General features: G+C 40.0%; 1 protein-coding gene across 7 annotated transcripts in view; it reads left to right on the top strand.

Annotated features, from left to right (window-relative positions):
- The window catches only part of HMGXB3 (HMG-box containing 3), a 45,229-nt gene that overhangs the window by 9,895 nt on the left and 20,974 nt on the right, over positions 1-14,360 (top strand). For 6 of the 7 annotated variants that reach the window (XM_064596678.1, XM_064596677.1, XM_045902903.3 and 3 more), the window contains 5 exons: positions 4,972-5,103; positions 9,480-9,898; positions 11,582-11,757; positions 11,900-11,997; positions 13,902-14,000. In XM_064596678.1, coding sequence (XP_064452748.1) covers positions 4,972-5,103; positions 9,480-9,898; positions 11,582-11,757; positions 11,900-11,997; positions 13,902-14,000 — 924 coding nt within the window. The remainder of the gene's footprint in view (positions 1-4,971; positions 5,104-9,479; positions 9,899-11,581; positions 11,758-11,899; positions 11,998-13,901; positions 14,001-14,360) is intronic. The other variant, XM_064596676.1, reaches the window with a different exon arrangement.

Below are 14,360 nucleotides of genomic sequence, written 5' to 3'. Positions count from 1 at the left end.
CTGTCTGGGACCTCCAGTATAATATTGACTAGAAATGGTGAGAGCAGATATCTTTGTTTTGTTCCTCATCTTAGGAGGAAAGCCCTCAGTCTTTCACCATTAGGTGTAATATTAGCTATAGGTTTTTTGTAGGTGCCCTCTTCAAGTTTAGGAAGTTCTCTTATATTCCTAATTTGCTGGGAGCTTTTATCAGGAATGGATGTTGGATTTTGTCAAGTGTTTTTCCTAGGTCTGTTGAGATGGTTGTAGGAATTTTCCAGTTTGTTAATGTGGTTAATTTCATTGTTTTCAAATGTTAAACCAATCCTGCATTGTTGGAATAAACCCCACTTGGCAATCATGTATTATCTTTCTAGTATATTGTTGGATTTGATTTGCTGAAACTTTGCTCAGGAATTTTGTGTCTATATTCATGAGGTCTCTCATTTTCTTGTATAGTGTTTGGTTTTAGTATCAGGGTAATGTTTACCTAATAGAGTTAGGAAATACTTTTTCTTCTTCATCTTCCAGGAAGAGTTTGTGTGGTATTGGTATTAATTTCTTCCTTAAATGTTTGGTAATTGCCAGTGAGGTCAATCTGGGCCTGGAGATTTCTTTGTGGGATGATTTTTAATTGCAAGTCCACAATTTTTAAAATATGTATAGGACTATTTAGATTATTTTAAAATAATTTTAGATTATTTAGATTTAGGTTATTTTTGAGTGAGCTTTGGTAGTAGTTTGTCTTTCAGGGAATTTGTCCATCTCATCTAAGTTGTCAAATTTATTGACGTAAAATTGTTCAGAACATTCCCTTACTCTTTTTTTAAAAAACTGGTAAAATATGCATAACATAAAATTTACCATTTTAACCATTATTAAGTGTACAATTCAGGGTCGTTAAGTATATTCAGTGTTGTGGAGTCATTGCCAGTACCTATTTCCAGAAGTTTTCATCATCCCAGACAGAAACCTTGTGCCCATTAAACAATAACTCCATTCTTCCCTCCCCCAGCCCCTGGTAACCTCTGTTTTATTTTCCATCTCTGAATTTGCATATTTTAGGTACCTCATAAAATGGAATCATGCAAATATTGTCCTTATGATCTCATTTTTTTCACTTAGCAGGTTTCAGGGTTCAGCTATCTTGTACCATGTATCAGAATTTCATTCCTTTTTATGGCTGAATAATAATCCATTGTGTGTATAGCCTACATTTTGTTTATCCATTCATAGACATTGGTGGACATTTAGTTTGTTTTCACCTTTGGGCTGTTGTGAATATTGCTGCTATGAACTTTAGTAGATACATGTCTGTTTGAGCCCCTGATTTCAGTTTTTTGGGGGGATATACCTGAGTGGAATTGCTGGATCATATGGTAATTCTGTGTTTAAAATTCTGAGGCATGCCTATTCTTTAATATCTGTAGACTTTAGTGATTTTACCTGTCTCATCACTGATAGTGGTAATTTGGGTGTCCTTTCTGTTTTTCCTGACAAGCCTGGCTAGAGGTTATCAATTGTATTGACCTTTGAAGAACCAGGTTTTGGTTTCATTGATTTTCTCTATTGTTTTTCTGTGTTGTATTTCACTGATACTAGCCCAGATCTTTATCTTTCTTCTGCTTACTTTGGGCTTAATTTATTCTTTTCTAGTTTCTTAAGATTAAGATAGAAGCTGAGTCATTGATCTGAGACCTTTCTTTCCTAATACAGCTGCTTAGTGCTATAAATTTCCCTCTAAGGACTACTTTGGGGGGTGCCTGGGTGGCTCAGTTGGTTAAACGACTGCCTTCAGCTCAGGTCATAATCCCGGAGTACCGGGATCGAGTCCCGCATCGGGCTCTCTGCACACGGCGCGGAGTCTGCTTCTCCCTCTGACCCTACCCCCTCTTGTACTCTCTCTCTCACTCTCTCAAATAAATAAAATAAAATCTTTAAAAAAAAAAGGACTACTTTGGTGGCATCCCACAAATTTTGATATGGTATGTTTTTATTTTTATTTTGTTCAGAATACTTTCTGATTTATTCTTTGACCCGTAAGTTACTTAAAAGTACATTATTTGCTTTCCAAATATTTGGGATTTTCCAGATATCTTCCTTTTATTGATTTCTGATTTAATTCCGTTATAGTCAGAACTTTGTAGTTTATAAGACTTGAATCCTCTTAAATTTATTAAAACTTATTTTATGGCCCAAAATATGATTTGTCTTGGTAAATGTTCTGTGTGCACCTGAAAAGAATGTGTCTTCTGTTGAGTTAGAGTGTTCTATGTGTGTCAGGTTAGGTCAGGTTGATTGATAGTGGTCAGCTCTTTTATATCCTGACTGATTTTCTGTCTGCTTGTTCTGTCAGTTATTGAGAGAAGGCATTACCTGTCATTATAAATAGTATTTGTATTCTCTGTTATTAGTTTTTGTGTCATGTGTTTTGACTCTGTTATTAAGTATTTAAACATTTAAGATGATTATATCTTCTTCTTCTTTTTTTTTTTTAAAGATTTTATTTATTTGAGAGCAGGGGCAGGGACAGAGGAAGAGGGAGAAGCAGATTCCCGTTGGGCAGGGAGCCCAGCACGCAGGACCCTGAGATCATGACCTGAGCTGAAGGCAGACGCTTAACCATTTGAGCCACCCAGGCATCCCAGGATTGTTATGTCTTCTTGATGAATTGGCCCCTTTATCGTTATGAAATGACCTTCTTTATCTCTGGCAGTATTGTCTGCTATGAAATTTACTTTGATAATGAGCTTTCTTTTGATTATTATTATTAGGAAGTTATATTTTTTCCCAGCATTTTACTTTTAACCTATTTATCTTTATATTTAAGGTACTTTTTTTGTAGGTGGTATATAGTTTGGATCTAAGAGCAAGACCTATGTGACAATCTCTTATTTTTAATTGCGGTATTTAGGCCGTATACATTTAACGTATAAATGTGTAGTTAGGTTTAGATCTGTCATTTTACTCTTTGTTTTCTTTTTGTCCTGTGTTATTTTGCTTTCTGTTGAATTGAATATTTCTTATGAATTCATTTTATCTCTCTTATTGGCTTATTAGCTATTAACTGTGTTTTAGCTATTTGGTGGTTTCTTGAGGATTAATAGTGTATGTCTTTAACTTACCACAGTCTATCTTCTAAAACCTATGGATAAACAGTCTATTTTTAGATGAGAAATTTATCATATCTTCAGAAGGAACAGCCATTGCATCCCAATTCATGGAGAAATTACAGGTTTCTCCTGAGCCTTTGCTCTCCTGGAAATTACTCTTTTATGACTTAATAAGTGTCAGCCAGACTCTTCCAGAAAGCCTTTATAAATAATACTGAAGAATGAAACATCAGCCTTGAACACTAGCATTTTTTTCCTAAAATTATTTCTATAAGCTGCTATTTAGGAGTCTTTCCAAGTTCATGGTAATTTATTTATAGAACTGACCTGACTTAAATTTTTATTCTGCTTTCTGGTGGTGTTCAGAATGAATATTCCATGTGGAGCCACAGTCTGAGCAAAGATAAGAGATGTTTTATAGCCCAGTAATAATAGTTTCTCACAAACCTGTAGAATCTTTTACAAGTTACTAAGCAACGTATTTCCTTATTTCTTACCTCATTTGCTCTTTAGGATATAGGAGGGGCAGGTGATTTTACAGAGGAGGAAACCCAGGGCCTAAGAGCTAAAATGACTTTACCTCCAGGTCATCCACTGTGTTAGTGGTAGAGTATGGAACTCAAAGCCGGGTCGGTCTCTTTCCCGGGTGCCACACCACTCACCCTCATCCCTGACTTGCTACCACTATTACAATCACCTTTTCCCTAGGCGTTCTGGTAGTGGTAACCTAGTGGCAGCTTGAGCTTTTTGCTTTTCGGCCAGTCTCAGGAAGGTGGGATTAATATCTGAGTAAACACCCATAAGTGACAGAACAAATCTGACAGGGAAATGTTTTCTTTTCAGCATTAATCAAGAAATGGGGCATGGCTAATTTCTATTTGCAGTTGAAATGTAATAACCCCTTGTAATCATTCTGTTCAAAGGGAAGTCATTGGAGATGGTGAGAGCCAGTAGCTGAATATATTCATATGCAAATAAATTCTGTTGAGTGTAAAAGAACTTGATTTCTATTGGAATTCCCTCCTTTTTTTTTTTAAGTGGCCATTGTCTATTTTTATATCTCTGAACCCTTAGTCCTTGGTTCTCTGATTTTTTTTTTTTACTATGTTTTTGATGTAGTATTCATGATTCATTGGTTGCGTATAACACCCAGTGTTCCATTCAATATGTGCCCTCTTTAATACCCATCACCAGGCTAACCCATCCCCCCACGCCCCTCCCCTCTAGAACCTGCAGTTTGTTTCTCAGAGTCCATAGTCTCTCGTGGTCCGTCTCTCCCTCTGATTTCCCCCCCTTCATTTTTCCCTTCCTACTATCTTTTTTTTTTTTTTAATTTTTAATTTTTAACAAGAATGAAGATGAAGCAAATTCTTTGAAGTATTTAGGACTGTGGGTGCAGCTAAGTGCATGGAAGCAATCTTGGACCAAGAATCAAAGACTTCAGGGTTCTAGGTCTAGGTGTGCCCTTGATTCACTATACAATTTGAGGCAAAGCATTTAACCACTTTGAACCTCAGTAGTTAATAATACCTACTTCATAGGATTGCTGAGAGTGTTAAATGAGATATTGGTAGAACATTTTAGCACTATGTGGTATTTGGCTTAATTAGTAGTAATTATTGCTACCTTTATTCTTCTGATACTTATCTGTGTAACCTTGGGCAGCTGTTTTTCCTCATTTGAACCCAGTTTCTCCATTTCTAAATAGTGAATTAATTGTATCTTAGGACCTTTCCAATTCTGACCTTTTTAGATACCATGAATTGACTATTCTTCTACAAGCTGACATCTTCCTGGCATTGTTGTGGTTATAATGGTCATCAGGCTCCGAGAGGGGTTACACTGTGGTGTTGATTCTGACCTGCTCTTTTCCTTACAGACCACTACGTATACCCGCCGGGGCCATGGGACCTGCACCAGCCCAGGTTGCTCCTTTACATACGTCACCAGGCACAAACCACCTAAGTGCCCTACCTGTGGTAACTTCCTAGGAGGGAAGTGGGTCCCAAAGGTAAGTCCAGTGGTCATTGCTGCTTTGGAGGCCCCACAAAGTAGGCTTCCTGGTCCCCTTTAGAGCAGAGGACTTAAAAAATAAATACTCGTTTTTATTTTCTGACTATTCAAGTAAGTTTCATTGTGACTATTTAAAAAAGAGAATAAAATGTTATCCATAATCTTATGCCATCCAAAGAAAAGCCATTGTTAACATTTTGGGGTCTTTTCTTTCAGTCTTTTTTCTGTGAATATCCAAGTTCTGTAGCTTGCCTTTTTTTTTTTTTTAACTTACCATGCCATTAAATACTCTTCAAGACTATTATCTTTAATTGCTTTATAACTTCCCATGAATGACTACACCATGTTGATTTATTCATTTCCTGTTACAGTTAAATTTTTAACTAATTTTCCACCCTCCACACTGACTGCTTAGTTACTCAGATGCATAACTCACATCTGCTCTCTTCTTAGCTCAAAGTCCTTTCAGTATCCTATAGTTCCCATTTAATGTAGAGGTCCTTAACCTGATATTTAGGTCTTTCATAATTAACTTTCCAAGTGTATACCTCTGTGTCTGTTTCTCTCTAAGTAAATGATGCTTGATAAATAAATGAGCACCAGAGCTATGCCCCTGTGAAGTTCAGTTCACCATGTTTTTTTGTTACTTGTTTTATGCTTTGCACTGATTATATAAATCATACATACTTGCCACATTTTTTATATGAGACTATAAAGTAGGGTCAAAAGAACTAGAGTAGTCAAGGATGGGTTATAGAGGAGATGGTCTTGAAGGATTAGTAGAATTTGGGTAGGTAGAAAAGGAAAGAGAGTGCTTTGTTTTTGCGAAAATCCTTAGGCTAGGTTTGTGTTTGTTAGGTGTCTAACTCAGCATGGTCCAGATTTATCCATGTAGAGAAAATTTATGTAGTGGCATACCTGTTAAGTTTCTTGGGGGCAGTTTCCATAGAACATCTCTGAAAAACACTGGGATGGTGACTTTTGCCTTCTGGCTGAGTGTTGGGGGTTCAGGGCATCACTAGTTCCAGAAGACAGAATAGGTTAATAATTAAGAATACACTTCCGGGGGGGCGCCTGGGTGGCTCAGTCGTTAAGCGTCTGCTTTCGGCTCAGGTCATGATCCCGGGGTCCTGGGATCGAGCCCCACATCGGGCTCCCTGCTCAGCGGGAAGCCTGCTTCTCCCTCTCCCACTCCCCCTGCTTGTGTTCCCTCTCTCGCTGTGTCTCTTTCTGTCAAAAAAATAAATAAAATCTTAAAAAAAAATAATAATAATAACTTCTGCGGGTGCCTGACTGGCTGAGTCGGGAGAGCCTGAGACTCTTGATCTCAGGGTTGTGGGTTGGAGCTCCACATTGAGTGTGGAGATTACATACATACAGATAGACATACACAAACAAATATGAAAGAAAGAAAGGAAAGGAAAAAGAAAAGAAACGTGTGCTTGGTCTCTGCACCAGGTTCCTGGCACTGAGTTCCTAAAACCCTAGAAATTTCCTGAGTGATAGAAGAGAAAGGAGCATCCTTGGGGGTAGGAGGAAGTACACTTCTGGAATCAGCTTTCCTCAGTTTAAACTTGCCTCCCAGGGATTTTAGCTGTGAAACCTTGGCCAAATCACTTTATGTCTATTCTTTATTTGGTTTATCTTTCATTTGTAATTGGAAATTAACAATAGTGCCTACCTCTTTAGGGTTGGTGGAGGGATCAAATGAGATTATCCCTGTAAAGTGGATGGCACATTCCTAGTATAGATTAAATCCTCAGTCAGGGGTCACTGCTGTTGCTGTTGGCAGCAGTGGAATTGTCTCTCTTATTGCTCTTCACGCTTTTACTTCAAGGGGCAGGAAGGACCCAGTGCTAGTGTGTTTCAGGAAATTTTGTTGAGTTTCTTGTGCTCACCATCTCTGTTGGGCTGCTGTGCAGCCATTCGGTTTCCTCCCACTCTAATTATTCTCCCCAAAATGTACTTCCTCAGCTGCAGTAGAGAGATTGAATAGGACAGTCAGGATCCTCCTTGGCTCTTCTTCACAGATGCACGCTGCTGTCAGGTCTGTCAAATGACCTTATTTCTTGTGCTTTTGCATGGAAGAGTTCTAACGGATCCTGTGGCCTTGTCTCCTTCAGGTTCTGTTTTTACTTTGGCTTTCTTTTCTTCTTCATTTATGTCCATTTTCCCCTTTGATTGAAATAACTTCTGAGCCATGGTTCTTTTTCTAAGATCAAACTTATAATGTGAAATCAATTTTTTTCTTAGCTACTTGTCCCCCATCTTGACTTGTTGCTAAGTCAGATTTTTTTCTCCAAAGGTTTTTATAAGAACTGCCATGTAAAGAGTCGGTGCTGTGATTTCTAAATCTCATAGGATCAGAATAAGTCCGTGTAAGAAGAAAAAGGATAACATTTTAGCATCATTGCACTTGGAATTTTAGATATAAAAGTGACACTGGTTTTTAGATAGTCCAGGTCTCTTGCTGAAGAAAAATACATTCAAGAGAAGTAACTTGTTAAGTTCACATGGCTAATTATGTCTAAATCACACTTCTTAGGCATTGCTGTGCTGTTTAGCTGCAGAATCTTAAGATTTCTGGAGTTCTGGCTTTTGAAGCAAGCATAAATGGTTCCTAAAAGCTCCAGATGTGTTCGTGCCCGTCAGGACATGACTCACCTTTCTTGTATTGTTCCAGAGTTCATCCTGGCTAAAATCAGCCCAAGAAAGTTTGGCACTGTTCCCAGTGAATTGGATGGAACAAAAGATGGGGTCTAAAGCTCTGTAGCCCAAAGCCTCACTCCTTTGGCTCTCTGATAGTGGTAATTGAGGTCTCTGGAAGCGGGCAACTGGTAGTGTTTACCTTCCATCTTAAAAAGAAAGTGACATCTAAAAGGGTAGGCTGAGTTAAGGAAATGTGAGCTCACTAGCTAGCTTTTTGCTCTGATTCCTTAAATTATTCAGTCTCCCTGCAAAGGATTTTTATCTAAAATAGCCCACTTAGTGGGCAGTGCTTTGCTCAGAGATTTCATTGCAGGGATTTAGTTTAACTTGTCTCCTGTTTTCTGCTGACTTTTCCCTCTCCCGCAGTCAGTGGGCTCTGTGCAGTTGGAATTTTTCTCTGTATTTACTTGTCTTTGTGGATTATTATTGTGTGTTAGAATCTGGGAATGCTTTACTGGAGATTTTTTTTAAGGTCATCCATATTGGTTCTTAATCAGAGGCAATGTGCTGCCCAGGTGGCTTTGGAAAAGTGAGGGGTTTTGGTAGTCAGTGACTGGGTGAGAATACTGAAATTTAATAACATTAGCCACAGATGGTAATCTTCTGCAATGTGCAGGGGAATCCTGCACCATGAATTGGGCTACCCAAAAGGCTATTGGACTGCTGTTGATGAACACTGAAAGCCTGACTCTTCTTATTTCATGGTGGCAAAATGAGGGTTCTAATGAAGTTTGTCTTAGGTGACGTAAGTAATTAGATGTGAAGCACAGCCTAGATAGAACCCAGCTTTTATCCTTGTTTATAGTGCCTTTCGCTATTCCCATGGCATCCTTAAAAACTTTCCTGAGACCTGTTCTGGAGACGACACTGTTTTAAAAAAAAAAAAAAATTGTTTATGCGTATCTATATAAATATACCTATATTTAGATGTTTATGTGTACAGGTGTGTGCATAAATAATAGTATATTTCCACAGCAATGCTGATGGGATAAAAGCTACCGCACCAAGGAATTTTTTAAAGTAAGCCGATCTGAAATAGCAGCTGGTATTTTTAGTGAGTTTAAGTATTTTCTAGTAAGTAATTAATATGTTTGAGTTAATTTGACCAAGGGAGAAGTTTGTGGCATGGGTGTAGGTCAGCCTTAAGATTCACCTGAAAGAATCTGGGACAGAAGAGTTTTCCCCAATAGAATTGGAAGCTTTCAGTCTCTCCGTGTGAGATTTGACCACATTGGGATTAACTGAATCTCATAAAGGGACCACCAAAACAAACAATCTAGAACTTTTAGGCCCAGTATGGCAATATGTCAGCTTCTACCTAGACGTAGAGAAGCAGGCTTTGAAGAAAGGTCAGGTCCAAAATGCCAGCGTTTGTTTGCTGAAACTTAAAGAAGCTATCAATGAGAAATTTGTTAGGAGGAGAACAGCTTTATCCTAAGTGGGGTGTTGAATACTGTGGTGAAAAGGACCCGAAGTCAGAAGACTTAAATTCAGGCCAGTTTTGTACTTGGGCCCTTAAGTTAGCCTATTACTCTCTCTGGGTCTCTGTCTCCTAATCTGTTACCCATACATTTTTGTTGTGAGGATCGAATGAGAGAATACTTGTGATGTGGTGTCCGCTGTAAAATGCTGTATGCATACAGGCATTCTTTTTTTTTTTTCTAGGAAAAGCCAGCCAAAGTCAAAGTGGAATTGGCTCCTGGTAGCTCCTCCAGAGGCTCGGTGGTTAAAAGAAATCAGCAGCCTGTCAACACTGAGCAAAACTCCCCTAAGGAAAACGCCTCCAAACTGACTCTGGAGAACTCGGAAGCTGTAAGCCAGCTCCTAAGTGTAGCTCCTCCAAGAGAAGTGGGTGAGGAGAATGAGTGGGAGGAAGTGATCATCTCAGATGCCCATGTTTTGGTCAAGGAAGCTCCTGGGAATCGTGGTACAGCAGCCACGAAGACGCCGATGGTCAAGAGTGGTGTGCAGCCTGAGGTCTCTCTGGGGACAACTGAGAATGACAGTCCTGGACCAGACATACCACCACCAGCTGAGAGGACCAGCACCTCCAGTCCTCTCCCTGCTCCTAAGAAGCCTACAGGGTAAATTAATGTGCTCATATATTATAGGATTGTATTTAGAATAGCAGGTTGGGAAATGCTCCTTGTTTTATCCTGTGTTCTTAGAGCATTCCTAAGAGGGAGGAGTTAACCTAGTTAACGGTTCCTATTTTAGAGATACAGAAACCAAGGCCTAGAGCCACGGAATGATTTGTCTTTCCTCTTACACTCAGCTATCCCTGCTTTGCTGTTAAATTCCTGTACATATTTTCTTGTCATTTTCTCTGAAGCAGTTATTAGGGTCCTGCTGGTACAGGCTGAGGGTGGTGTTACAAACTAGTATCCAATCGTGGATACTAGATTTGGAAAAAAAAAAAACCACCTTATTAAGACATCTTATAGCATGATCCCTGTCCTGGTGGTCAGAGAATTCAGTTTTGGTTGTGATCTGTCTCTGACTTTGGGCATTGTCCCTTCATGCCCGTTTGATCTTGGGCATTGTCCCTTCATGCCCATTCTCTCCTGAAAAATCTTGAGTTGGGTATTGAAAAATATCTAAAATTTAATGGCTGACCTTAACAGCCTGAACAAGATTGTGTGTAAAGCATGCATAGCCCAGTGCCTTGCAGATAGGAGGAGGCCCATAAATATGGGCTATTTTTCCTCCCCTTCTCTCCTTAAAGGCCTGACCAGATTTTTCATGTGGCCCCTTCCCAGAGGCGATTGTGGTCTTATGACTAATGGCCCTTATGGCCCTTATTTGTTTATATCGGTGGTTCTCCACAGGGAACACTTCTGCCCCCAGGGGACATTGAGGCAATGTTTAGAGGCATTTGCGGTTGTGACAGCCGTGGGGGAGGAGGTGCTGCAGGTATCTGGTGGGCAGAGGCCAGATGTGCTGCTGAACATCCTGCGGCGCACAGGACAGGCCCCGACAAAGAATTAGCCTGCGCAAAATGTCAGTAGTGCCAAGGCTTAGAAATTCTGGTGTATATTATTTGATTTAAAGCATTTTATTGTTGAATAGGAAATATATTCACACGGTTCACACTCAAGAGATAAAAACTGAAACAAATCTCTCTTCTAGCCCGTCCTTCACTCCCATTTCCATTTTCCAGACACAGCATTCCCACCTTCCTGTGTTTCTAGACATAGTTTTACACACATACTACATATGTGTGTATGTATAGATGTGTATGTGTATATATATTTTTTCTTGCTGCCTTTTTTTTACACAAATGGTAGCATAACTTACATCCTTCTACATCTTGCCTGTTTTTATTTAACAGTATACTTCAGGATGGTTCTGTATCCTTAGAGAATGAAGCCATGCAGTTTAGACCTTTTGTTTTGGGCAAGTGAGTCACTTGGCAAATGTGTACTGAGGCCCTTTATGATGTAGCCTGTGCTCAGCACCGGGGCTACAGAAAAAAAGTGTGGATTTTGTTCTGCAGGGTCTCTTAGTCGCCCTCACAAGGGAGACTGATAAACTTTAAATAATAATTGGAGGCAGATCAGATAGTATAACTACAATAGCTGTTGGTATTCTGCATTGTGGGTACTATTTTGTGCTTTTTTATCTTCATAATGACCCCATGAAATATCTGTCTAAAGCCTGACAGTTTACTACACTATCCCTTTACTAAAATGCTATTCGGAGATTGTACTTCGGTTTTCTTCCCCTTGGTCTGGAATTTTTAGATTTGCCTTCTTGTTTTTTTTCAGAGTTGACCTGCTCACCCCTGGGGCCAGAGTCCCGGAGCTTAAAGGCAAAGCTCGGGTCAGACCCTCATTACTGGCTGCAGCAAGACCCATGAGAGCAATTCTCCCAGCCCCATCTAATGTGGGCCGAGGCAGCGGCATGGGACTGCCCAGGGCCAGGCAGGCCTTTCCCCTGAGTGGTAAGGGGCTGGGACAAACCTGGGAGTGGAGAGCTGTCCAATGGGAAGGGGACAGGAGTGGGAGTTGTTGAGAATGGACTTGAGAGACTTAGGGAGACTCTGAATGCACTTAAGTCACCAGTTTGGCTCCTGATTGTCTCAGATAAAACCCCTTCTGTGAGGACTTGTGGCCTGAAGCCAAGCACGCTGAAGCAGCTGGGCCAGCCGATCCAACAGCCATCTAACACCAGTGAGGTGAAGGTAAGACCCGTTCTCCAGAGGTGGGGCTTTCTGGGAGGCCTGCTGCTCTGAGAACAGGACTTCTATTTAGTGTCTCAAAGCCATAGGCAAAAAGCCTGTTCTTACACTGTTAGACTTCTGGAATGAAGTTGAGCATGAATGAGTTATTTATTTTCAGTTAAATTTCTTTTCTTGTTATAAAATGAATGCGTGTTTTTAAACTTTTTTTAGAAATAATTTTGAGGGGCACCTGGGTGGCTCATTCGGTTAAGCGTCTGCCTTCGGCTCAGGTCATGATCCTGGGGTCTTGGGATCGAGCCCTGCGTCAGGCTCCCTGCTCAGTGGAGAGCCTGTTTTTCCCTCTCTCTGCTTCCTCCACTTGTTCTCTCCCTCACTCTCTTAAATAAATAAAATCTTAAAAAAAAAAAAATTTTGAAACTTAGGGAACAAATTGCATTGCAAGAGTAAAGATAGTACAAAGAGCAACCATGTATTTTTTATCCATAGTCACTTATTGTTATCGCCCATTTTGCTTTGTCATTTGTCCTCCTCTGTGCTTCTAAATACAGGTAGTTTAAGGGGAAGTTACATGTCCTTTGGCTTCTTAATACCTCAGTGTGTATTTCCTAAGAAGGGTACTCTGTTACTGACACGTTGATACAATACGTCAGTCTGTCATTTGCATTCCCATTTCATCAGTTTTACCCAGTTATGGTCTTTATAGCATTTTTCCACTGCAGTACAGGATTCAGTCTAGGATTAGATAATTGCATTGAGTTGTCTTATTTCTTTAGCCTCTTTTAAAAAAAATGAATGCATGGTGGTTATAGAAAATTCAGGTAAGGCAGAAAGAAAGAAAGTCCCTTGTAATCCTGTCACCCAGAACTAACTACTATTGGCAGTCTGCGCCCATTCAGCCTTTAAGTCCTTTCCTGTATTTGTGTGTGTTTTTTAATAGGATTTTTTAAAACCAAAAAACATGGCTCTTACTCCACATTCTGGTTTGTAGCCAGTATATAATCCATTCAACTTAATGACAGAGTTACTAGAGGCTTTCCAGGTGCCAGAAATTCAGTGTATTCAAGCACACTTGCTCTTAGGTTTTTTGTTTTTTTAGTTCTTTTTCCATATGTGACTAGAATAGTTATGATCAAAATTCCCTAAATCAGCATTTTATTTACTAGACCTCTTTTTTTGGGTCATGACCCTCAATAACACATTTTTACATCATAGCCCAGTAAACTTATCCATACCTGTATACATAAAAAGTATAAGGAAGCTATCTATGCCTTTATATATATGTAGTCACTTTGCTATTTTCCATTTTGCAAAATGCTCGTTTCAACTCATTAATTTCACAACCCCTCAGTGGGTTGCGACCTGTAGTTCGGAAACCCTGTTAGACCAAATTGAAATAGGAAAATCAGGCTGAGGGCAGCTGCTTAACCAACTGAGCCACCCAGGCGCCCCAAACACTGGAAAATTTCATAGATGGTGGTAAAAGGGAAAACAGTCATGATCTTCCTCTCACCCTGTGACATTTTAGTGAACAGTCTCTCAGACTTCATTCTGTGCCAGCATTATTCAACCACATATTTGCATGTATAACCATCATGAGCTTTTCTCACTTTGTATTAGTTGTCCATCTGATTCACAGTGTTTCTAACATGCAGTGTTAGAAGCTGCACAGAAGAGTGTGGCAGCCCTGGACTTGGAAGTGATACTCAACCTTTGGTGGGCTGGTGATGCTGGCTAGCATCCTAGAAGGCTCACATGGAGCATAGCTCTACACATTCCCTTGGGAAACTATCTCCTCAAGCTGTTTCAGGACACAGGACCTCAACAGTTTGAGGTTTTAGATAAACCTCAATTAGATAAACTATCTAAACTCTTAGATAAACTAAATCACTTGTTCTGATCCACAGCTCTCAAACAGTCCGGCCAGTAGGACATCTCAGGTGAAAGTTGTAGAGGTCAAGCCAGATATGTTTCCTCCATACAAGTACAGCTGCACCGTAACGCTGGTAAGTGGAGCCAGGTGATGGGCTGACATGGAAGTGGTTTTGGTTTTCTGGCGGAGGGTGAGTAGAAGTCTGAGGGAGGTGGGGAGTAGTAGTTGGGAGTGATAGTAGGGTCAGGGATAGATCATTGGTCCTGAAGAGGCCATCACTGATACCACCAGTGATAGCTGCTGGGTGAATCAGCTGGGTTTTTCCCAGACGAGATCTATAGAGTGTAGGCCAGCTGAGACCTGGATATTGCTTGGAGAGTAATTGGAGATGAGAATCTCGTCCAGCTTTAGCATTCAACAGTCTTTGGACCTTCTATCCTCCGAAGTGTTTTCCACAGATAAGCTTGAGAAAATTGTATTTATCCTCCTTAAC

The sequence above is a fragment of the Mirounga angustirostris genome, unplaced genomic scaffold (assembly GCF_029215605.1).
Source record: "Mirounga angustirostris isolate CCGP_5_RB_7025 unplaced genomic scaffold, mMirAng1.0.hap1 SCAF_7, whole genome shotgun sequence".
NCBI classification, from domain to species: Eukaryota; Metazoa; Chordata; class Mammalia; order Carnivora; family Phocidae; genus Mirounga; species Mirounga angustirostris.
The sequence above is the reverse complement of the archived record's forward strand: the minus strand, read 5'-3'. Positions and strand labels throughout refer to the sequence as shown.